At 40.0% G+C, this 25613-nt stretch overlaps 1 protein-coding gene across 1 annotated transcript in view; it reads right to left on the bottom strand.

The window, feature by feature from the left end:
* Positions 1-2426: 2426 nt before the first annotated feature.
* itpr1b (inositol 1,4,5-trisphosphate receptor, type 1b) overlaps positions 2427-25613 on the bottom strand; it is a 96824-nt gene continuing 73637 nt past the window's right edge. Inside the window, exons 52-61 of the mRNA XM_073468456.1 lie at positions 23580-23702; positions 17071-17246; positions 16467-16631; positions 15971-16160; positions 15635-15727; positions 14457-14605; positions 13094-13259; positions 11965-12125; positions 5179-5340; positions 2427-3769 (exon numbers count right to left, since the gene is read on the bottom strand). Coding sequence (XP_073324557.1) covers positions 3683-3769; positions 5179-5340; positions 11965-12125; positions 13094-13259; positions 14457-14605; positions 15635-15727; positions 15971-16160; positions 16467-16631; positions 17071-17246; positions 23580-23702 — 1472 coding nt within the window. The 3' untranslated portion in view covers positions 2427-3682. The remainder of the gene's footprint in view (positions 3770-5178; positions 5341-11964; positions 12126-13093; positions 13260-14456; positions 14606-15634; positions 15728-15970; positions 16161-16466; positions 16632-17070; positions 17247-23579; positions 23703-25613) is intronic.

Here is a 25613-nt window from a genome sequence, read left to right on the forward strand (position 1 = left end):
AAAAAAAACAGGCAGCTGGAGGGACAAACAACAACAGCACGAGATGGTATAAAGTGTGATAAGGTCACAATAAAGACATATGCGGGATTCATTAAGGTGATATAACAACAACAACAACAATAATAAACAACAATAATAATGATGATAATAATACAACTACTAGGCTACTACTACTACTACTAATAATAATGATAATAATAGTAATAATAATTTTACAGGTGTTTTTTATCTTTAGTTATATATATATATATATATATATATATATATATATATATATATATATATATATATATATATATATATATATATATATGTGTGTGTATATATATATATGTATATATATATATATATATATAATTTTACCTATAGGTTTAATTAAGTTAAGTTAATAATACAAACAATTAAATAATGACAACGTGTCAGTGTAAAACCATACACGGTGGCTGTATGTGCATGTGAGCCCTTTGTTGTGTTGTCCTCACACCGGCCGCCTGCCAGCCTGCCTGCCAGCCTGCCTGCTACACTGATAGTACTGACCCAGCCTGTACCCGCCGGGCTGTCACGTTGAGCTCCTCATGGCCGAGGAGCACATCCCTGTCGGTGACGTCACGCGCGCAGCCAACCGAGAGTGGCCGACTGGTCGCTCGGTTCCACCCGCCGACGTCCCGAAGCTGCAGCAGCGGCAGCAGCGGCAGCAGCAGCCGGAGACTAAAGATAGAAGCCGGGCCCAGACGACGGAGCCGGAAGAGAAGGAGCGGGAAATCACACTGCCAACCTGCCGATGGGAGATTGAAGTAAAAAATGAAACCGTTTGTTTTCTGACTTCCGCCGATTTTGTGGTTCTGCGGAAAGAAGCCACAGGAGAGAAATATTTGATGGTGGCAGTGAGGGGGTCTTGCTCTTGCCAGTGCTCTAATACACTACACTACATGTTAGAGACCACAATATAAAAATAGGCTACTCCATTGCAATAATGAAAATGTATTAGTAGCAGTAGGCTACTTAGTAAAAGCACAACATGGCCCATGTATGTGTTATCTAAATATATCATTTTATTATTATTGATCCATCAATATGTAACTTATACTGTGTTGCAGAGCTGCAGTGTCAGAGCTAATGTTAACCAGTCTATATAGAATTAGTGTTGGGTAGTCTATTCAATAACAATGGAGCATATATCATATTTCATGTATGTAAATCTTGATCCAAAAAAAGTAACTTTTAAATGACTTAGCTGGTAAATAACTGTTGGCCTTTTCTAGTATATTTGTTTTTGGAGTGTAGCGTAGTAATATGAAAGTAAGTCTATGTAGTAACTTTCCATTACTGCGGATCTTCACTGTGAAGTGTCGTATAGCACAGCACTACAAACAGGGACACTGCTGGCTCTACAAATGTTGCCTATGTACCGATGATATTAATAATTAAAAGTGTTATTCCACTGCTAATTGTACTGGAGACCAACTCTTTTGTCCTTGAGTGGAGCTCCCATGTTGCACCACTTCACCCTACATTTAAAGCTGCAACATGTTTGTAAAGGACATTACAGTTGTTAAGGATGTATGAGCAGATTTAATCTGATTCACTGTTTGTTTTCTCACATTCCACTGAAGATCTAAGCTTGAAGAAAGTCACATAGTCAAGAACTGATCTCTAGTGAAGCACAACAATTTGCGTAGTTTTGCATCGGTTTGAATTTGAAAATGTCCAGACATCAGTTTCCTGACTGTCCACATTTATCTTCATACTCAGTCATACACAAAGCACAATTGTTCGCTGGACTGAAAGTAGCTTGATAAATACTTGGCATGCAGAGAATCTTTTAAGAAAGCCCCTGAATAATGAGGATGTACGCAATTTTATATCCACCCAATTACACACATTCCACTCGGGGACTGTACTGTGCTGTCGACAACTGCTGTTTTTAGACACGCATGTTTCCAGTTGACAGAAGTAGTTTCAATCAAGGCCAAAAGATTAATTCAGGACGTGGCCTAGTTTAATTCTTGAAATGAAAAACACTGCATTTGAATCATGGAATATATCATATTTAGTCAACAGGTGTTATTTATAGTTGTGACTCAACCATCACACACAGGATACGTATCGGACGGCTTTCCCTCAATTTCCGTACAATGAAGTATGATGTGTTCTGTATTATTTTTTAATAATACATTTAATTTACTGCCTTTATATAGCTACTAAACTAAAAATGGCAATACATTCTCATTAGTAGTAGCATCAGTATTAACAGAAATGAGTTACCTTAGATGCACTGATGGCTGAATAGGTGACAGTGTACAACAGTGTAATACATTCTGAGGCAAAGGCATTTTTTCCAAACAATAAAGCACATTAATGATTTACTCTATGTGGATAATTTCTCATCCTATAATATCAGCTCAACAACAAAGACACACAACAGGTTGTAAAGGATAATTACATCAATTTTAATAAATAATTCTACTTTAATATACAAATTGACAGTACTTAGAGTTTTAGTTTATCTTAACATTCATGAGTAACCGTTTTTTCTCCATCTCATTTTTTCTATACAAAAGCAAAGATAAGCAACAAACTTTATGTACACAAAGTAGTCCAAAAAAAAGGGATCGTTCTAACAGTAGCATGAAATCCAACTAAAACATCTCAGTCAACATGAACGTAAAAGTTTGTGACTCAGCAAACTTGTGTCAGACTTTATAATGAGGACAAAAACAGGCACAAATGGAACAAGTTTGCTGCAGAACTGGAAATTATGCTAATATTACAGAAAAAGTTACACAACTCCTGAGCAAATTGTAATAGCATGAGTGACCCGGAATAAATTATACAGTATATATTTGACTGACAAGTCAAACAATCTAAATGTCCATTAGATCCAAATTAAATAAGAAAGCAAATTTATCATAAAATAAGTCAGCACTGACATATGACACCAATGGATTTAAACAGGTGAAAGAAAACTATCTGTATATATTGCTCTCACACAATATACTATCTCTACTGAGTGTAGCTGACACTCAAGAAATATGCACATTTTCAAGAAATAAAAGGAAAGTAAAATTGAGAAGGCCAGCTTATTAAAGATTATCTCTATACTTGCGTAAGTAAAGAAAAAAAACTACTCCCTATTTTATCCGGTGGCAATAAAGTACAAACAGAAACATTGGCCCACGCTTTTTAATAAGACATGATTGATGGAACTTAAATCCACACACTGATGAGGTTGCATATTTAAGTTAAAATATTGCACAACATACAAAAATAAGACATTTAATACTGCTCATTATGTCAGAAATATAAATATAAAACATGAAATGAAATAAAAAATGAAAAACAAATGGGACTAATTCCTCCTGTCCAGTCAGCTATATCTTGTTTCAAGTTCAACCAGTAGAGGCCATGTGTTGAAAGTCCAATTTATTTCTACATAGAAAACATTTGGCACCAATTCCAACCGGACTGAACAGAACGAGGTGGGTGAGTGTTACCGTTAGCAGTAACACGTGCGTGGGGTAGTAGCTACACATCGCCTTATGACTACCTATGTTACAGTGTTTCCCTACTGTTATAAGTTACACTCACACTCAGTGCAGTTCACATTGTGTGCAACCTCTGGAGGGAGGACTGCACATTCACAGCCGACGCCGAGCTGCTGCAGGGCCGTGTCGGCTGAATCTTACGCAGGCTGCTGAGGGTTAACGTTCATGTGCTGAGGGTGTCCCAACAGGCCAATCCGCTGCTTCTGCTTCCTCTGTTCTGTCATCTAGAAAACACAAAAGAGATATTTTCAAAAAATCATCCCACCTGTACCTCTGTTGGCGTGCACGTCCTCTTCTGCTAAATATGCCGGCAGCCTCTCTGCATCGATTCGTTCTTTCATATCACTTTACAGAAACTACCAAACGCTGCACAAACTCTGCACCCTGCTGAACTGAAAGACGTTTGAAATCCTGCCAGCCTCGTCATTCACATTGCGCCGTCTTCTGACGAAGGCAGCAGAATACAAACTACTAATACTGAAACTCAGTCAGAAGAAATCTGAGATTAAGCAAAGTGCATGAGTCATTACACAGGTGTTAACCTTTATACAAACAGGAATAAGAATGGGTTTCTGCTAAGACTTAACTTTAAACATAAGGTACTGATTTGCATCTCAACACTGAAACACAACAATATTACAAGTGAGAGGACTAAGTGGTCTTGTAATGAGTGTTCCAGGAGAAATAGTTCTGCGTAGTTAAAGAAAAATATCATTCAAGCACTTCAAGTGGACAGTTCAGACTCAGTAGGGAGATGAATGCTGGCTTTTCTTTACACTATAATTTTCTAATTAAGCCAATTTTCATTGGAATGACACAAAACAGAGAACGGTTGTACCACAGTTTTCCTGTTTGTGCTCTACTATGAAATAATTTCTTCCTGAAAACAATGAGAATTTAACTTTGTGACCTGACACTTAGACATTGGGGGTTTTTTTTTCTTACAAATGTTGACATGGACAGAAATGTGACTTATTCCTCTGTGCCCTTCACAGCTTTTAGCAACACAATAATCATTTCCCCCTGTCTGGGTCAAAATGTCTCGGTAACATTCACTTCCTCACAGATAGTTCTCATTTCAAGGGTAAAGACATTTTTTTACAATTCTGTTTACTAGAAACAGTCGGTTGCAGCAATTGTGCAATTATTTTCCTTGATACGCAATATCAGCAGAATGTATTGTTACGCAACTCTCTCTCAGTGGTTAAGTCTACGTGGAATTTAAAAACAGACTTTTTCAAAATTTTCTTCTACAGAACAACTATCTCACGAGTTAGTCTAATGAAAAACACTTTTGGGAGAATTCTTTGCCTTTCTTATTGTCGAGAAAGGCTTTATCGGTAAATAAATAAGAAATAAAAACTCCATTCTCAGTAAACAGGTCAATAATTAAATTCGGATGGATTGCTGCTCAATTATGCAAACAAAATCAGGTTGAAAGCCTCATGAGCCGTGTTGTGAACTATGACTCATCACCTTTTGCATTCAGTGAGCTCTGCATCTAAAGAGCAAACAAACCTTGAGCGATGTCTTCTCTCCACATCTTAAGAAAAATGCTTCTCTCACTCTTCATGTTTTCCCCATGACGTCTCTGCTTTTGTGTCTGTCAGTGCTTCACGTTATTGAAACAAACCTGTTCTTTGAGCTCTGTCAGCTGCCCTGACAGGTTGGACACCAGCTTCATGGTGGACTCCAGCTTCTCCTGCAGGTTTCTGATCTCGTTCTGCTCCCCGTCTGCGTCGCTGCTGACCAAGGACATGGCCCGCATCCGTGGGAACCAATCCAAGTTGTGGTCCTGGTAAACAGAGGTCTGAACGGTTATGGCCTGCACATCAACACATAATGAAACTGATGTACCGGATTATTACTGGTACTTTCTGCTCCAATTTTCTAAGAAGTGGTTATTGTTCACTGAATTTATTTCCTCAAAGAAGCTGGTCTTATTTTTTTCTTTCAGTGCAGTTGAAAATGTTTCACACATTACACCACCGGCTATGTGCAGTGATTTGAAGCCTACTCTTAAAGCGGAGTCAAGTTAATCATCAGGGACTTTCCATTTTACAATCACATGGGATATGAGGGCATTCTTGAAATCACCCGGGACAGGCAGTTCACGTATCAGTGATTCGTTTCCCTCAAATCTAGTCTTTCCATACACACGACAAAACTGGCAAACTTCAACGACTTTCCCTCACATGCAGCGCTGAGATAAACACCCAGCTCTTGAAAGCTCCGTGAGCCACAGATGAGAGCTGTAATAAGCCGTTTCACTAAGTGCTGAAATCAAGTACACTGGCTATAGTAGCTGGAGCTGAGGAGCTGATTTAGATGCAGTGTTGTGTGTGTGTGTGTGTGTGTGTGTGTGTGTGTGTGTGTGTGTGTGTGTGTGGGGAGGGGAGTTGGAATCTTTAACTTTACAGTATCTCCTGGCATGAACGATATCTTTGACACTTGTACTACTACAGGTGTCAGCCACAACCACGAAACATCAGGGTGAAATGTATTGATTTTATCGGTTCTCTCATTATTTTGAAGTAATTGTTGCAAAGTCAGAATTTAAGGAGCTTTTAACTGCCAGTGAGTGCACTCAATTCAAGAATATGCCAGTGAAAAGGTATTTCAACAGCAAATCCTTTGATGCATTATTTGATTGTTAGAATACTCTGAAGTTTGAAGTGTTGAAGTTTGGCATAACCTGGGCACAAACGTTGTTTAGGTGTGGTTGATGGTGTGAAATGTTAGGCTAGCAATATCTGATAAGAGCAATACGGCAGTTGTACATAGTGGGAGGTGTGGGATTATTCAAAGAGATTTCATTACTGGTTGGTTAATTATTATAATTAATTTGTTTTATGTATGATAAAATAATGCAGAAAACAAATGAAACATTCCGTTGGTCATAATCCTGAAGATGTTCAGAAATCATCCTGTTTTCGATATTAGGGCTGCAACTAATGATTATTTTCATTATCAGTTAATCTGACAATTTTTTTCACGAGTAATAGATTATTTTTCTCTCTATAAAAAGTAAAAAAAAAAAAAAGAAGGGAAAATTGCTCAAAGTGACGTTTTCACATTGCTTCCAATACTCTTCATTTACTATCATAAATGACAAAGAAATGCAGCATATCCTTACATTTAAGAAGCTGGATCCATCAAGTGTTTGACATTTTTGTTTAAAAAAATTACTGAAGCTATCAATTGATCATCAGAATAGCTGGCAATTTATTACATTTTTCAATTAATCATTGCAGCCGTATTTGTCACTGTATATTTTTCAGCAATAGCCATTGAATGTATTTATGTTCAGTAATTATGCATCCTTAAAGTAGTCTTCATTGTTCGCGGCGAAGTCCGCCATCCCTATACTGGATACAAATATCCCTCACACATACGAGGGATTCACAAGAAGCAATGCACACACATAATCCAGCGTTACGCTGATGTAAGCCTCACTGTTAGTTGCTCATTCTCCCAATGCTGTATCAGAGCTCTATGCAGCTCCTTCACATTAAAAGCATTCAACTGGCAAAACACTGGATGTTTTTTATGAGGAGTTTAACAAATTTGTCACAGAAGTTTAGCATGATATTTTTATTTTTTTTAATAAAAAAACTCCACTAAGTGTTTGCAGAATTCTGGGACCTGTAGTATTAGACCAAACTTGTTGATGGCACCAGTAACCGCATGTGTCCAAATCAGCCAGTACTGAATCTTTACAACTTAAACGAAAAGAAGTAGCATTCCTTTTTTAAATAATGGAAAATAAAACTGGTAGGTGTTATGTATTATGATATGTAATTTTTTGGTCATTTTGATGCACTTTACTTGTACACATACGCAAAAATGGCAGAGACGTGAAACCCAGCTGCCACCTCAGGGGTTGTTGAGTTCAAACGGCGCAGTCGGCTACATTCTTTCACACTTCTGTCTCCTCCGACACTTGACCACCACATGCCTTTGTTATTGTGCTCTGGCTGAACCTGCTTCCAAATGAGCTCAAGTCAAGGTAATGCATTTACGTTTATCCTTTACTGCCTACACAGCCATGTCAATGTCATGTGCCTTCAACCAGAAGAACCATCAGTTCTAACTCTGCATGAATGAAAAGGGAGGATGCTACGTAGCCACTGAGGTCACAGCGCAGCGTCAAAGAACTGGTCTGGAAAAGTCCCCTGGTTTCAGTGGTTGATTTGGAGACATAGGGGCGAGTGAGGTGTCCATGTGAACCACAAACCATGCCTGGGTCAGACGGTAGCCCGAGGGGAATCACGCAACACTAAGATAATGAGCACACACTCATTCTGAAAGAGACGACTGCTGTGAGCAAGCTCCACTTCCTGAATGCAAAAAGACAGAGGCTGTGTTTACCTAGTTCACCTGCCCCCCTCCTACCCTACACACACATATTTTTCTGTCACCAGTGTTTCCCACACTCACACTCAGTTCTGCTCATATGCTTTAAAAAACATATGAACTCAACATGACAGGACGTGTCCTCATTTCTGCCAGCCAAAGGCACACTTATGTTTGTTTGGCGACTTCACACGCCGCCTGCCCCTCTTTCCATCCCGTGTTTACAAATGAAAGCACTTCCAGTAAACTGAGAAGTGCAGCCACGAATTTAAGACTCTACATCACGCCCGTTCAATGGAAATGACGGAAGTGCATTTTTCATTATTAAAACCGCAAGGCCATGACAGAGAAACAGGATGCTGTGTGGTTAAAACAGCAACAGAAAACGTCACAGTCATGCCACAAGCCACCTGAAGAGCTCACAGCCCACTCAGTTGACAAATATGCAAATGGATACCAAAAAAATAATCACATCCACACATCCACTGATATGCTTTGAGCATATTTTGCTATGCTCAGATAATAACTGGTGTGAATGTTTATTGCTTTTGAATGTTTCAAATCAGCTTTTGGAGCCGGGGCATCCTGCAGTGTTGAGCGCAGTAAGAATGAGGGCGATGACTGTGAGTGTAGCATCATGTCTTTACACCTTAGATGTGACACTTCACTCACTTCATTGACGTCAGTCCCAGTCATTGTCAGAGTAGTCTGACTTCTACACACCCCCCTTCTGTCCTGTTACTTCTTCCACATTACTGCAGCATCAAATAAATCGAAACACAGTGGGAGAGAGGCACAACAGATTGAAGAAATTGATCCTACAAGTCATGTTTCTGATGCAAGTCACGGGTAAATACTGTGAGATAAATCTGTGATCAACTGCATAAAATATAGCAGGAAGTAAAAAGGTTACAGAGGTTTATAACCAATACCTTATTTGAACACTATTTAGTCCTATTAGGAGTAATTAATCTGATTAATTTAGCAGTTTTTGTTTGATTTCTACATTTATAATGCATTGTGACCATCTTTATGGTAATCACTACTCAACGCTATGCTACAATTAGTCTGGGTCAAATAACATGTAAACAGTGTTATAAGGTACCCTGAAGTCATACATAGCAAAAGTAAAGATAATGTGTAAAAATATTACTTTGGTAAAAGTTTTAATGTATCCGATATTAACTGTACTTGAGTATCAAAAGTACAAGTAGAAATAAATGACACATATATCTACATGTATGAATAGATTGTCGAGCTGCTCAATTACTAGAAATTCAGCATTTTTTTGATAACCGGAATCATTGTTTTATTTATGCGATTGCTGATAAAATAAATTCATTTATAAACATGCTGCTTTGGAGACAAAGCAAATAACTAGTAACTAAAGTTATTAAATAAATATAGTAAAAGTGGAGTGGAAGTATTAAGTAACAGAAAATGGAAATACTTAAGTACTGTGCTTAGGTACCATTTTGAGGTACTTGTACTATACTTGAATAAATGTACTTATCTTACACGTATTTACATGAAGTGATGGAATGTAACTAAATAAATAACCAAAAATTTGGAGTGCATATCTCCGCCAAGACCCAACAGTCCCCTTTAATTTAATCAAGCCTAATCCAATATCAAATAAAACATATTTAAATCTGCTAGATCTGGATTTTTATTTGGATCTGCATCAAATTGTACTCACTCATAAATAATAGCCACCTAAATACACCTGCTTTTATTTTGTGTCAAGAGCCATGCATATTCGAGAAATTAACCAAAATCCCTGGATCGGACCCTTTATCTGGATCCACACCACAAGTTAACGTGGTCTATTCTGGGCTGAGACCCATCCTCCATCCAAGTTTTGTGGAAATCAGTATTTTTCTTATCAACCTGCTGACAAACCAAACAACCAACTAACCAACAAATGGACACATGTAAAAACATAACCGCCTCGGTAGAGGAAACAAATCTGCTAACAAAAACAGTACAAATCTAGTCTCAAATGCTGCTGCTTAAAGAGATAAAAAATGTGTCAGAAAAATGTGGCTTGATACAGCAAGATAAGTATATTGAGCTTTTTCCTTAAGATGGGCAAAAAACACAAAGACATACTATATAATTCTGATTTTCTTTTTCCTCTACTGGTGCTACTGTAAACTTTCATGGTACAAAGAAAACTTGGGAAGTGCTTGCTATTGTACTCTGAATGAAGCTCAATTTCAATTATTTACACATTGTAAACTGTATATTTGCAATTGCATTTTTTGTTTTTGATTTATCAAAAAAGAATTACTGTTGCATGACGGTCCTCTCTCACTCTCCATACATTTCCTGCCTGTATCTCTACTATCACTAACAAATAAAAACCCCAAAATCTTTTTTTTTAAAAACAGTTAGTAGAGAAAAAGTAATTAACAAAAAAAAATGGTACCAGTAAAAAAAAGTATTTCTTGCATGCAACCTTACTCAACTTAAGGATGTAAGATTATATCGATGAATGATGTAAGAAATGTCTTGTCTGAGAGAAGCTCTGCGAACACTGCAGTCTTTGTTGACGACTAAGACAACAAGACATGGAGGCCCCGCACTTGCATGTGAAGCTGAGAGTTAATGTTAAGGATGACTGGGTCAGCTGATGGGTCATTGGGGTCGTTCACACCATGTGTGCTGCGCTTCTCTGCTCAGCCCGCCCCTTCAACCAGCACCCTTGACAAACTCATTTTGGCTCAGCGGGGTGCGAGGTTAATGGGAGCGAGGATGGGGGTTAATCCTAAATCAGGTGGTTCCTCACAAGACCGATTGTAGCAGATCAGGGCAAAAAGTAGCAGAGTGGGGTAAACGGCGTCTAAAGAGAAACTGTGTCAGAAACTGCCGGCAGCACAAGTGCGTCAGGGAGGCAACCACTTCAGAAAAAGGGGCTTTCCTTTGGCAGTTAAAATGCTTTCTAATTGCTCACAGCCGAAGAGTATGATGCAACAATCAAAACAATCAAGCATTTTCTTTCTGGTTTTTATTTTCTAACGAAAAATTTCCACACAGTTGGTCTGGTTGAATCAGTTGTGACACAAGAGGCAGATTGGAAGTGCATGTGTGTATCTGAAGTGTTCTTGTTTCGTATTTGCAGCGGCAAACTCAAATACTGCGACAGCATTTCTTTTGTTTTTTATTTAGTTTAGTTATTTTTTAATTAGTTTTAGATGCACTGTCTTAACATGGAAAAAATAAGAAAAATAAAGAAAACTTCTCCAAGTATAGTACACAAATCAATATATGTCATAGAAGAATCAAATCAAATACAAGACAACAAATTATTCTAAATGTTTTGCATTCACTTTTCAAAACATTATTTTTAAAGGAGATATCCTTAACCAAAAAAACTTGAGGCGATGTTCTGGCTGTCTACGTGCCTATCATGAGGTGATACGCAGGGTGAAACCTGTGTGAGTGTATTTGAGTGTGTGTGTGTGTGTGTGTTTAGCAAGGCATGGCTGCTTCAGGGGATTAACACATTTTATGTCAGTGGCAGCCTCTGTCTGAAAGTTAATTCTCTATTCAAAAAGCTGACTGATGTGATAATACTTTGGAAGAATTCAAGGTCATGAAGGCAGGGATTACATAATGCAGTCCTGGTAATGTGGGACAGATGAGGTGAAAAAAGAAAAAAGAAAACACAAGAAAGAAAATGCTCGCCATCGCAAGGGCAGAGAAACAAAAAGGCTGCAGTGATCAACTGTGTCCAAACCTATATAAATCTGATTGCAGCAGTGCAGCTCCTACAGTGTTGTTTAGGACTGAAGGTTAACCTCAACTATAGCTAATGTAGTTAGTGCACGGCACTTCTGCAGGTGTAGTCTCTGACGCATTTGTATTGTTGTCTGCGGTGACAAACAAGGTGGGGCAGAGTTGCATTTTGAAATGAGCGGAGTTCGTAGAATTGATGATTTGTTTACAGGGAGTGTATTTAATTTGTTCTAAACATGACTCTCTAAATTTACCTATAATAGGCCCTGTTGTGTAGGACTTAGCTAAAAAGCTAAATGCTTGTGCGTGACAACATCCTTACCCTGATCATTTCGGCCACGTAACTCTCCGGGCCAGTGTACTCCGTAGAATCCTTGACTTTCACCAGGACGATGAAGAACAAGTAGTGCCACATGTTGTGCTCAACTTTGATGTGTTCTTCGAAGGTAACCGTCTTATTGTCAAACTTGTCTCTCTCCAAACCTAGAAAAAAATGAAAGGATACAACCAGACATGCAGAAGCATGCACACGCACACACAGACAACAGCACACACACCAAATAAACACAGTGCACTCATTTCTTTGGAAGAGTTAAGAAATTCACTGGTGTGGCAACATGACATCATCATTCTTGTGACCTAAATGAGGATGAGTGTAAAAACAAGAGGAAATGGTGTCACAAGGGAATGGGCAGACAAAACGTCAGAGGTAAGACTTGTTATAAATGTTCATGGATTGTTTGTCAGATATATATTCTTGCAGTGCATTTGCAAAACAGGAAAAACCCTTAGCACATAAAGAAGTATAATGACCACAACTGACCAATGATTGTTCTGATGTAACGCCAATAAGTGACTGATGAGTGATGGATGAGGCCAGCGTCTGAGTGAGTGTACAGTCTAACATGGTCAAGACAAATATGACAACAGGAAGAAACACTCCTCCTCCACAGCAGCACCTGCCATGACTAACCATTCATTCTGGGAAGAGGAGGCGTTTCGTTGTTTATGCTACCTAGAAAAACAGCCCCCATGTTGCACAGAGGCCTGATGCGAAGCTGCAGCACAGCAGCCGCATACAAGAGGAGGCTCAGAGCAGACCACTCATTAGATTTCTCTTAAATTTCATCATCTGCAAGCCTTGGCATTCACACCTGCTGTGTGCTGTCTGTTGTACAGCACGACTAAGACTATACAGCAGTGCCTCAAGTATCGATTGCAGCTTCTGCTCAAATGAACTGTGAAGCATTTCCGCTTTATTCAGTTCTAAGAAGGGAGTACGACTACTATACAGCTATGATTGGAATAAGACAGGAAAAGATGTGTCAAAGGTCATGAGTCACATTCCACTGTATCTTAAACTGCTGAGAAGGCAGAATGGCTTTAATGGTAAAAACAAAGGGAGAGCAACATTAGCAACAATGAAAATGCATCTTCACTTATTTCCTCACCGCAAATAAAACATGTTGTCTTCAATATTTCCTCTTTTTTCTGCTTCTCACTCCTCAGGTCAGCAAACGTATCAATGATGACACCAAAGATGAGGTTGAGGACAATAATGATGACCATGAAGAAGAAGAGCAGGTCGTAGATCACCCTGGCTGCGAATAGGGGCTCCTGTTGAGGCCAAACAGGAGAAAACTTGTGAGAACAAGCAACATCAGCTGGTGTCACACTGGGAATATGGGCCATATTTAACTATAACTCAGTTACTCTCAAATCTAGGCTTACAATTTTTCATTATCCATTTATTACAGATGTCTGATTTAGCTGAGAAACCTCCCAGTTAATGTCATGGCTTTTCATGAAAACTTTTACATGAAATGGGAACATTTTTTAATTTTGGGCAAGTTGCCATGGAATGACCCAACTGAAAGACAGATATTTATAGGCTGAGGGACAGCCACTAAATACACATTAAGTTACTAATATTTGTAGTATTTCTTCTTTAGTAATGTGTATCCCAGATTTTTAGCTTAGAATCACATTCTCCACATATACAGACAGTGATCTGGGTTAATTTTGAAAACAGAACAGAATAGAAACTATTCTAAAGCTTTGAGATGTCACAAGTAATTGCTAAAATATATCTGAAGTTTTACTGAAAACTAGGGAGGGGAAAGCTATGTTCATGTAATTGTAAAGCCCATTTATATCTAGTTGCACTGCTGTGCTAGTGTCCTCCACTATCCAATTGTACGTAAGAAGGTTTGCATTGTGTAGATGTGTAGAATTCACATGAATGTAAGGCTAAGTGAGGTTTATATACAGTAAGTATGTACGAGTCATGCTCTTATTCTATGGGTCAAGCTGCTGAGCTGACAGGCAGCGTACAACCTTGTCTTCATTCTGGATGAAGTACCATTAATGCTTTTTCAGGCATGTTCAGAGTTATGTAGTGTCTATGACTGAACAGCAGAGCAGATCTTTTCTCATGCAGTAGCCTTTCACTGCAGAGTAGCCAAACATTCTATTTTTTGCTTTTTGGGTCAAATCTATTCTGTACTTTTTTGGAAGCTTGAGTTAATTAAATAAAATTGTGGCCTCATTAAAACTTGAATGCCCCCTTCATCTCTTATCAGTGTTCTCCATCCACTTTAATTTAATTCAACTTAATTGAATCTGTGTGTGTAGTAAGGGATTGTGCAAGCCTATTTGATGTCTACTGCATTTGGTTATCAGAGTGGTAAGATGATCAAATATACTATAATTGAATAGATTGTAGTCAAAAGGGGGAACAAAAAAATCAAATGATACAGCTTTTTACACTCAAGCTGTGATTTTTCTTCCTTGTTGCGTTCCTGTGCTCGGTACCTCTTTGGATGGCTTCCGCAGGACGTCCCCAACCCCTCCTCCACTCCTGAGGCCGTGACTCAATACTGTGACAATGCACATGAGCAAGGAGTCACATGCTCGCTCCTTGTCCTCGATCACCACCGCTGACGGCTGGATGGCGATGGACGCTACAGAGACACACCAATAGCGTTAGTCACCTTCTTGTACAGGCTGAATCAAACTTTGTTTGCTGTCAGCTGTAGTGCTGTTACCAGTCAATGAGGCCTAAAGGCTCCATTAGAAATAGAAAACCTTAGATCCAATATACAACAGACACATTTGAACCCTCATTTCATACCCTCTTTCATACTCGCAATTGGTTTATTGAATCATCAGGGGTCTGTGAGGGCATCTATTCACACAAGACCAAGTCACCAGACTATGATCATTAGCCAGCCTTGAGGTGATGGATAGGGAAGTCTAGACAAGGTCAGGCCCCAGGCAGTTTGAGGATTCAACACGGTTGGCTGATCAATTTTAAGGTGGGGGACGTTTTCATCGCTGATTGGAGGCTCTTCCCATCAAGGTCAGTCGGTTTGCAAGAACTCGTTGTTTGCGGTGAGAAGCTCTCTGCATCAACCCTGAGTGGACCCATCGACCTGCTTGTACCTAATGGTAATTAATCCCTGACCTCTCACCCCTTGGGCCCCTACATGAGGTCTTAGGCCTAACCCTGAGACGCACAACAGATCTAAACCCCTTGGTGTTTCACCCTGCCTCCTAAAAGCCCCCAGTTGGCCCAACCAGATTCAATCCCATGACCACCCAGCCGCCCAGATTTACAGCTCAGTGGGACGAATCTCCTCTGGCTGTGTCAGACGACCGCAAAGACATAAAGACCTTCACATACAAGCTTGAACTCACACAATCAGACGGACATAAGCACACAGTCACACACAAACACTTAGGAATCTCTTGAGAGACATGCAGGAACAAACATGTGGATTCAAACTTGAAAGAACTTTTTGACCCCGTTGCCCACCTCCCCTGCAGCACACGCACACACACGCGCACACACACGCGCACACACACACGCACACACACGCGCACACACACACACACACACACACACACACACACACACACACACACACACACACACACACACACACACACACACACACACACACACACACCATTCACTTTTGTCAACCTACCATCCATCACAGTCTCTGCTGAACAGTTCTCCCCATTTTCCTTCTGGCACACTGTACCTGAGAAGAACTCTCCCACCATACTGGCTCCATGCTCTGTTCAGTTGGGGACACAAGATATTATGCAACTGTGTGATCTGTATTTATCCTTCATCCTTTATACACACAGATTGTTGTGTGTGCTAAAGGCAATATCTTCACAGACATCCAGTTTATGTGTGTGTTCGTGCTGGAGAAAAACACTCCATGTCTCAGTCTCTTAACTGTCTGGTTCAGGGAGGGCGAGTAATTTATGTTCGTCCCTGAAGAGAAAGAGAAGAACGCTGTATTTCGACGTACCTAGTGTTTTGTTGGGTATCCTGTCGACAGCCAAGATGAAATCGTCTTTGAAGAAGATATAGCCCACAATGGAGAAGAGGTAGACGAGGATAAGAGCCAACACGGCTGTCAGAACAATGGAGCGGCCATTTCGGGTCACGCTCTTTATTACGTTCAGCAGGGTCTCTTCTCGGTAAACCAGATCAAAGAGCTGCAGGAAGAGGAAGGAGTCAGAGTTGTGTGTGGGAAATGTGCAAGAAAAAGAGAACAGTGTCTCTAAATGTAAAGATATGGACTAATAAAGGCTGCAGTAGACAAAGGACACTTCTTTTATTTGGATCTTTGCCTTTACTTTAATCTCCTTGGTTAAATGATTTTGATGGAGTATATGTGCACTATATGACCAATCTAATGGCATCTAAATCCTACTTTTGTCTCTTTATCTCATGTGTCTGTGTGTTACAGTGTCTGTGTCCATGTATGGTTCAGATTGAATGTTTTGTGTGTGCTCACGTACCAGCAGGCTGTAAAAGAAGACATGGACGAAGACCCCCAGGCTGCAGATAATCAGGTAGAGCAGGTGGTACAAGAACTCCACATCTGTGACCATGGCTTTGTAGCCACGTGTGAAGGTTCCCCGGTTCCCAACGTAGCTCATCAGGAAAATGACCTTATTACATAACTACACAACGATGGACACCACAGAGACCACATGTAGAGACAGCAGCCATGTCATCATAGTGCACACAATGTTCAAGCTGAGAAGTCTCAGTCGGTTAAAAATAAAGTGGATGTTGTTGCTGAATCTGCCTGGCTCATGCATCAACACCTAACAGCTATGAGTGACATTTCTATCACCAGCTGTAATGCTACCTCAACTGTTAAACCAGTAAGCACACATGTCCACTTGAATGTAAAATCTGGCTGAGGGCTGGTTTTGCATACTGTAAGTCCTCTACCATTAAGTAAGCATTCAAGTTAATGTTTAATGTTTAGTCAATATTTGGCATGTGACTGCACCTTTTGTCAAGACAAATTCCATTCAAACATCTACTGGGCAATAAAGCAAATCTAAATCTGACATCTAAATCTGCTCACAGCCTTTCTGAGTGCGCGCTTACATTGAACCCCCCCAGCAGGAGCAATGTGGGCTCCAGGCCTACAGAGAAGATCAGGCGCAGTATAGTGGAAGCAATGAGTGCCCGGATGCCGTGAGGCTGAGGCAAGACGATGACGATAGCCAGAGAAACCAGCATGGCCATCCACAGCAGGGCAGACAGATGGGGCTCCAGGGTACCTGAGGATGAAGGTCACATTAGGAAGAGTTGTGAGCCTTTCCACTCATGAAGTAAGCTCTTTCAGCAATGTTTTCAGCAAGACTTGTTTTTCAGTTCTCGAGCTTCTTTACCTTTGAGGTCACCATGCATACAAATACACAACTTTTACAATTGGGTGATTATTTGTCTTCATGAAATAGAGGTAAAATGACCAAGTTGGACGACAGATGAAGAAACTGAAGGAGACGTATCTACCATTTTTGGAGGATGTGTAATTCATTGGCTCCATTGGAGCTTTTCCATTCACATGTGTTGGCTCGACTTGACTCTGTTTGACTCGGCACTTCAGCCAGCCTTGTCTAGAGTGGTTGTCAAAGAAGCAGCTGTAAATACTCTTTTTTTTTTTAAGTATATTTTTTGGGGCTTTTATGCCTTTAATGGATAGGACAGTACAGAGAGTGACAGGAAATGGGAGGCAGAGAGGGGGGGAATGACACGCAGGATAGGGCCACTCGATGCGGGATTCGAACCGGGGCCGCCTGCAGTGAGGACTGTAGCCTCAACACATGGGGCGGGTGCTCAACCAACTGAGCTAAACACCGCCCCGTAAATACTCTTACTTCCCGCAGTATGATCGAAGAATTGATGATTTGCTAATTTGGTAATAAACACATTTAATTTCCTATAAATTCTTCACAATAAAAGTCTGCCGTTTTTTAGTTATATAAAAGCTTTTATTATGAAGCCGCGAAACCAGGAAATGTTGGGTTTTCACCAGCAGTAACCTAACATGACTCTTGAAACAGCTGAAGGCAAACATGATGAAACAGTAAAATGAAGCACATATATTAAAGTACAAACAGGGTCACTGGAGAGAAACTAAACTTCAAACCATAGAAATTCAGAGCTGAGCGCTGAACACACTGACTTTTAAAAAGGCCTTTTTCTCTGGTTTCCTGCAAAGACATGAGTCACGCAATCACAACACAAGCTTCTTTGAAGGGAAAAGGGGGTCATCACAGGTTGGCTGCTGTTGCAACACATCAATGGTGTTTGGGGGAACTTGTTTTGGTTGAAAATTTGCATATGAGGAAGCGAGCCCTGGTGTTAAAATAGCAAAATCCCTGCAGAAGGAAAGGTAACAGCTTCCAGCTTGTTGATGTTAGCGTCAATTGTTAGCAACCCCGTTATGCTAATTGTAACTTGCCATTTTAAGTGCTTGGGTTACTAATTTATAGGTTGTTGTTGATTTCCTGTAGAGACTGGGATTTTTAAAATTGTGACATGCAGATAGTTGAAGGGGAGGAAAATGCCAGTCACCCAGTGGCAGACTTATACCGATCTACATCTGGTGAGCCAGAGCCAGACAAGTGTAACGATATCCCAGTGGTTTCATTCATGACATGGACCAGTAGTTTTGGCCTTGTATAAGCAGGGCTATTTGCCTGTGTGTGTGTTGGTTTTTACACAACAGTTATGTATTCCACATCAAGCATTGTACGTCAGCAAAGCATTATCATGTTCTCACCAGGCGCTCGCTCAGTGCCAACTCCTGACCAGCGTGTAGCAGAGAGGCTGCATCACATTGTTAATGTTAATCAAATTCCTCAGCCAGGTTTTCTGTTAACCGACGCACCAACAACACCACTCTGAACATCTCCCTCCATGCCCTCCCTTCTGAGGCCTCCTTCTTCTCGCTTCTCCATCTACAGATCACATGACAGGTACTCGTTACATAACCCCCCCCGGTTGGCTAAAAATACACTTGGCTCCAACTAAAAATTCATCAGAGATGGTCCTAGGTACTGCATCGTAACCGGTCGCCTAGGCGCTCGGACTTGGCAGCCAACCCAGACACAGCAGCTTGTACATCACACACACCTACAGCTTCAGACCATTCATCTCTCTATCTTGCTTACTCTGCAGCTATTAGAAGATAAACTGACCTTTAAACACTTACATTCAGAAAGGAAAAAGGAAAAAACACACAGCCTGATGTATGCTACATAATGGAGATTTAACTTTACAGATGGGATATGTTTGTCTGATTATTGGCTGGTTTGAGGCTCTGGTACTTACACCCACCTGACTTGAACCCTAGCATTAACCCACATAGGGTGCACAAACTGGAGATAAAGGTATTTTTTTCTAGGACTTCAGCACATATGGCCAGTACTGGGAAATGTTCCCAATGACAGTCTCTCTTCAAACAAACCACCATCCATTGCAAACATGTGAGTCAGGTGTGCAGCTGATACAGTAATGTTTAAGGGAGTTGTATGGTGTTAAGGTTGACTGTACAATCTGCAAATTAGGTACAAATGTCGCTCACTAGAGTAATTTGGTTAATTCAGTTTACAAGCACTTGGCTTGAATATTAACAAGAGATGTCTGAGGTCATATCAATCCAGGAGACAGTGTGTGTGCATTCATGTCAACATTAAATATTCCCCATTGCAGCTTAACAGTGGCTGGGATTTTTTTGTCTTTTTGCTTGACAAGTGGCTTCAGTTTGAGGCCAACATTGGCATGTCCTGGATTGACCGTTAAGCTCTCAGAAGACCTCTGACACTGGAAACCACATGGAGTTTCTAGAGCTAAGCTAACAACCTCTTTTTTTGTCTCTTCTATACTGCTGTGAGGAAGTTCAAACAAAAGGGACCTCGCCGTTTGACCCCAGACAGAACAATTGAAAGTTTATGCGAATCACAATGTGTGTCTTCTCTCTGCTACTCTGCGCTGGAACAATGCAGGCCTTAGTGGCTGCGGCTTTTCACATCCCCACAAATACTGGCCTCAAGGAGAACCGAGAAAAAAAGGAAAGGGATAAGAGACAACAAAACAAACAAAAACTGAAACTGTACTTAAAATAATGCTCATGTCTGTTGCTCATTCTTATGGTTGTTGGAAAACCTCCCGTCTTACAGGAATTAGTATCACTTAGACCAGTGGTTCCCTCCAGCCCGGTCCGATGAATTCAAGTACCGCTTCATCAGGGCCAACATTTATGTTCCAAATGTGTTTATTTGCATTCATCTCTAACTGGATGTTATTTAACTATTGATTATATAAAAGTGGATGTAACAGAGGATGTAAGATACTTTCATACAGTTGAGGTGTCAATGTTTAGTTCAGGTTGATCAAGTTTGAATTTCTACTATAACTACATGGAGTGGCAAAAGCTGGATGTTCAAACCATTTATCTATTACTTTTACTGATCTATTTCAACAGTTTACCCATTACTTTTAGTTGACCAATTCATCTCCTGATAGCTTACCAACTAGTTTTAACATACTATTAGTTGCAATAACATCTTACTTTATTTTTTATAGATAGCTTTTTAACCAAATCATAAATTAAATTATTTCAAATGAGTTGAGCTATCAATGCTACAATTTCTCAATGTTGCTGTCAACAGCAGGAATACCCCGTGGGTTTCATTACCTCGCACCTTGTGACCCAACACCAGACCACATTTTCCCAACCCTAAATCTTTACATAGGGACCGCATGACCGAACTAGACTGACCAGGGGTTAATGTGGTGTGGGGAACAAGGTCAAATATGTAGATCCCACAAAGGGGACAACACTGCTGTTTTGGAATTCCTGATAAAATTGTTTATCTTATACGAAGGATTCTGTTCATTTTCTATTGTCTACACTGGAGTGCTGGAGGATTGTTCTTCATACATATTCATTAAAATATATTTGAGATTACATTGACATCTGAAGTGCTTCAGGGTTGGCAAATCATTGATATTTATGTTTTGTTTGTTTGTTTGAAATCGATATCTCATTGAGAACCAGCAAAGTTTTTATAGACTTGAGTTCCCTTATGTGTTCTCAGAGTGGGATCTTATTTATGATGAGGGTCTGATGCTGCGTACTCATCATATGGAAAAAAAATGGTGTTTATGACTTACGTGTTTTTACAGAATTTGTCGACTCAAGATGTCTGTATGTTGAGTGGAACTTCTGAAAATAGTGTGTATTGGAAAAAAATAATATTAAATCCATTTAACTGGTCTGAATTACTTTGTATGATGGAGTTTGGCTGCTATGTTTGGTTTTCAGGCACTTTGTTATTATCGAGTGCAAAGCTGGATTTATCAGAGACTTTCCAATCATAATTTTGACTCGAATGCTAAAAGTATTTACAAGTCTCATACTGGTAATTTTAGAATTCCTTTAAAATGCTTTTATAATGACACCAGCCAATCCTGTACCAATGCAATAGGCAAAAAACTTGCATTCATGAAGAAAGTTTAAGTGTGAATCTTTGACATGATCTACAGCAGTTTTGTTTAGGACGTAATGTTGTGGATTAAAGCAAGAGGTCTGGTATCTTTCTTTTCACTCTTCATTTTGTGTATCTGCCTTTTATCAGGTAAGAGTCACTTTTAATGAAATCTCACACTAAACAGGCAGTAGCGTGGTATTATGTTTCCTGCTAGAGATAGCGGCGCCATGGGGAGACCACAGTATTTACGTAAGTCTGTACACACACAGACACAATCTTATTACTAGAAGTGATACATATAGATATGACTACTCAAACTAAGAGCAGTGTGAGAATGAAGTTAGAAATCTGATAACATGTTAAGTCACCTGTCAAGCTCAGGAAAGCTACAGTATCAATAAACAGGTCAGGACCTTATTACGAACAAATCTGTTTTGGTCTTTTCTGACAGCGCTGCAGTTTGAGATCCAAATCTTCAGCTAGGATTACATTCTCATCACACCTCCACTTGTGGTGAAACTCACTTTGGTTAGGGAGGTGTGAGGCTACACCCAAACCACAGGCACGAGAGCACAGACTGTTTTCTAAAGTCCTGTGCACACTTATCCCTAATAATGCATCTTACCATATGTGTTGGATCACATGCCAACTGTTATAAATACATGTATGACTACAACCGATGTGAATGCTCTGTTCAAATCAGGAGGCATTCAAGGAATCATGTGTCCAGTCGGAAAGCAAATGTTTTCCATCCTGATTTCCTGCCGTCAGTTCTCAAATTGAAAAAAAATTTGTGTTGTTCATGAAAACTTCAGATTTTCAGGGTTTTTTTAAAGCTGGCAGAGCAAAAAGTCCTTATATGAGAACTCAGCCAGTTTAGCAATGTGCTTCTGTAACAGAGTTGGACTTAAAATGGACAGTTAAAAAAGTGTTTCAGTCAGGTGAAGTGCTATTTGTTTAAGTATCGAAGAGCACCTAAGACGCATGCACCCACATATGACGTGCGCTCAGGCGTGCACACACATAGGTACAGTATGTTATGTGTTCCTACAGTGGCATGTTTGCATTAGTCAATTATAACTGATCACATGGTTAAATGGTAGACTGCCTTCATCATGATGAAATATAATGAGGCAATCAGCCAAAACATCTGATTACATTCATACTTGCCAAGTAATAATTTTTACCTTTGTAGCTGTTCCAAAAAAATTCAATTTTTTTGTCTCTCTTGCATGACAGACACTTTGGTAAAGGTTAGATCTTCAAGCGCTTAAAATGTATATGCTTTTCAACCGGATTTTGCAAACTGTGAACATTTTATTTCCTCACTTGGAGGGAAAAACAAGTGGTGGAGTGGTGCTCCAGTGCACCCTGGCAGCACTACACCTATGGCAGTCGTGCTCTACAAGACTTGTAAACACACTTAACAATGTGTGAAATAGGAGTTCCCCTTTTGGCTTAAATCTTATTTTTACGTTTATTGTGTCATTTTCAGACACGGACTGAGGAGAAAGTGACAGAGAAAGAAAGTGGTAGAGCTCTGCTCATTTTCACACGTGGCAATTACTGTGGAAAGTGTGTGTGCACGTCAGTTTATTAGTTTCGGAAACTTTCAAAATTGGTCAACACGATGCCATTTCCTCTCCAAATATGAGAAAAAAAGATTGTCACTGCTTTGTGATTCCTAAAAGAAATTTAATTCATATTGGCATTAACTCAATAATTAATTGGGTCACAATGTGTGATGAGTACATTAACTACATCATTGTTTGTGCCTGGAGGACAAGACGTGCAAGGGTGCAACACTAACCCTAAATTTTGCAGTGCAATAAGCGATGGCCCAATTTCTTGTTTTGTTCATCTTTGGCATACAGGTTTCTAGCGACGCATGGTAATCTATGCCTCCTGTCTCACCCATGGCATTAATGTTTATACCACTCACTTCTACTTCCTTCCACTGCATTAGTCACAACCATTATATTAACCACAGTGCGCATACAACCAAAAACAAGGTCACTATCAGGGCTTCATTAAACAATCTGCTGTTTTCAAAGTGTTGCTGGGCTTAAGGAAAGAGAAAGTTTAAGAAGGTGAAGACTTCAGTAGACTGACCTCCACGGACACCCTCCAGAGGGTAGAAGAAGGCCACAAGCAGGTTCATGAGCACAGCCAGGTTGAAGGAGATGCTGCTCCAGAATGACATGTTCCTGGAGCACCAGTACAGGATGGGCTGAGCTGGAGGGCAGTGTATTGCAGCGAACACAGGTCATTGAACTGCACAGTGACAGCAGGCGCAATACACCATGCACAATTTATCTAATAATGAGTGTTTCACACCAAAGGGGAGAAAAATATATCAAATTAACAGTAATTAACTGTAGTCAAAGCTGCTGTAAGACAATGATGGGACCCCTATGTACTGTATATCCACCATGTTGATGAATGTCCTTTTGTGCTCAGTGTCAAATGTCTGTAATGTTTCTCCACTGGAGTAGAACATTTGTGGCATGTTTTATTAACTAAACCTTCAATTTAATCACTCCTAAATTGAGTGGGAAGTCTTGTAAGTGATTTGAGAAAACGTATTCCGTTTGGGGTGAAACACATAAATCAAACACAATCAGAAGGAGTCTATGTGGTTTTAGGTGCCACTGTAGGCCCTAAAACTGTAATCAAATGATTCACTTTAAAGGGTAAAATCAGGCAAAATGTAAATCTATTTAAGTATGCAAAACCAGTTGTCATGCTCATTTCACATACAATACAGGATTTGCTACTGTTGGGAGAGTACAAACACATGAACTGGCATGTTTATACTTTTACCTGCCCATGCACACACACACCACACACACAGACAGACACAAACACACACACACACACTATCCAGACCTCGGTCAGCAGATCAGTGTCATGGCCGACGCTATTTTGGGCCCAACTATTCATTATAAAAAGAAGAACTGCGGGTGGGGACTTTTAGCAACAGAAGTCACGGTATTCATGTCAAGTGGTTAACACCAGCGGAACAATATGGTCTCCGGTTGTGCTGATTCATTTGGATAGGAGAGCAGGGGTTGTCTTCACGTGTAATCACATTATAGATAAACCATCTTCCTTCAAGCTTGACAATGAGAGAGGCCACAACACGCTACTGAACCATCACTTCACTGCAATTAGCTGGCAGAGAATCAGCCAGGGGGTCAACAGGGACCTGCCCTGCTGAAGGACAAATTCAAAGTGGTGTTCAGGTATGCTCGACTGTGGAAAAACAATCTTCAGTTTAAAATGAGGGCTATGAGACTCCTCTTGAAAGTTTCACTCACTATATTTTCAACTGATTCGACGGCTGTCCTGTGTCCACTACACTGCCTTGATTTTTCTCAGCAAGGTTGTGCCATGTCAGAAGTAAAGAATATGTGACTGAGCATGACCTCAAAGTGACAGGGTCAACAGGTCGAACCAGTAATCCGATTAAGATGGAACAGACTTGAAGCATCCTAACTCAGTTGGCATCCAGCCAACAATCTTCATCACATGTCATTTCTCTGCCCACTATCCTGTCCCTGCTCACTGTTGACTGTCCTATTTTTGTTTATACTAAAGCAGGAATACCATAAAATAACTTAAATTAAAGACTCAGAACAGCCGTCACACTTTTTCCCAGAAAAATCAACATTCTACACTTGTGTGACCTCTCAAACACCAGTTGATCAATCTTTCACGCTGTAAAATTCAGTTTAAGATCCAAATTTACTTTTCATGGTAGCACGAGACCAAAGTAGAGAAATTTGGCAAGGCTGATACACATGAATCCCAGCTTACTGATTGAAATCCTACTTGTGTACTCTGTTTCCAGAAATCCAAATTCAGGAACCTGATACACTAATCTCCTTACACTAAATATGGGCGAAAGGAATACAGGAACCATGTGTAAATTCCAAAGTAAAATTTTTGTGAATGGGCTCGCAATGTGAAAAAAGGGTTTAACTGTCATTTTTATCACCCACAACATCACACTCACAGAGCTGACATCACTCTCTCCTGGCTGAAAAACATAATTTTACATCTTTATAGAACATACTGTGTTATACCATCTTAGCCTTTAACTTATATTAACTTGTATTGTAATTTAAATACGTTGATAACTTG

The sequence above is a fragment of the Pagrus major genome, chromosome 6 (genome assembly GCF_040436345.1).
Source record: "Pagrus major chromosome 6, Pma_NU_1.0".
In the NCBI taxonomy this organism is placed as follows: Eukaryota; Metazoa; Chordata; class Actinopteri; order Spariformes; family Sparidae; genus Pagrus; species Pagrus major.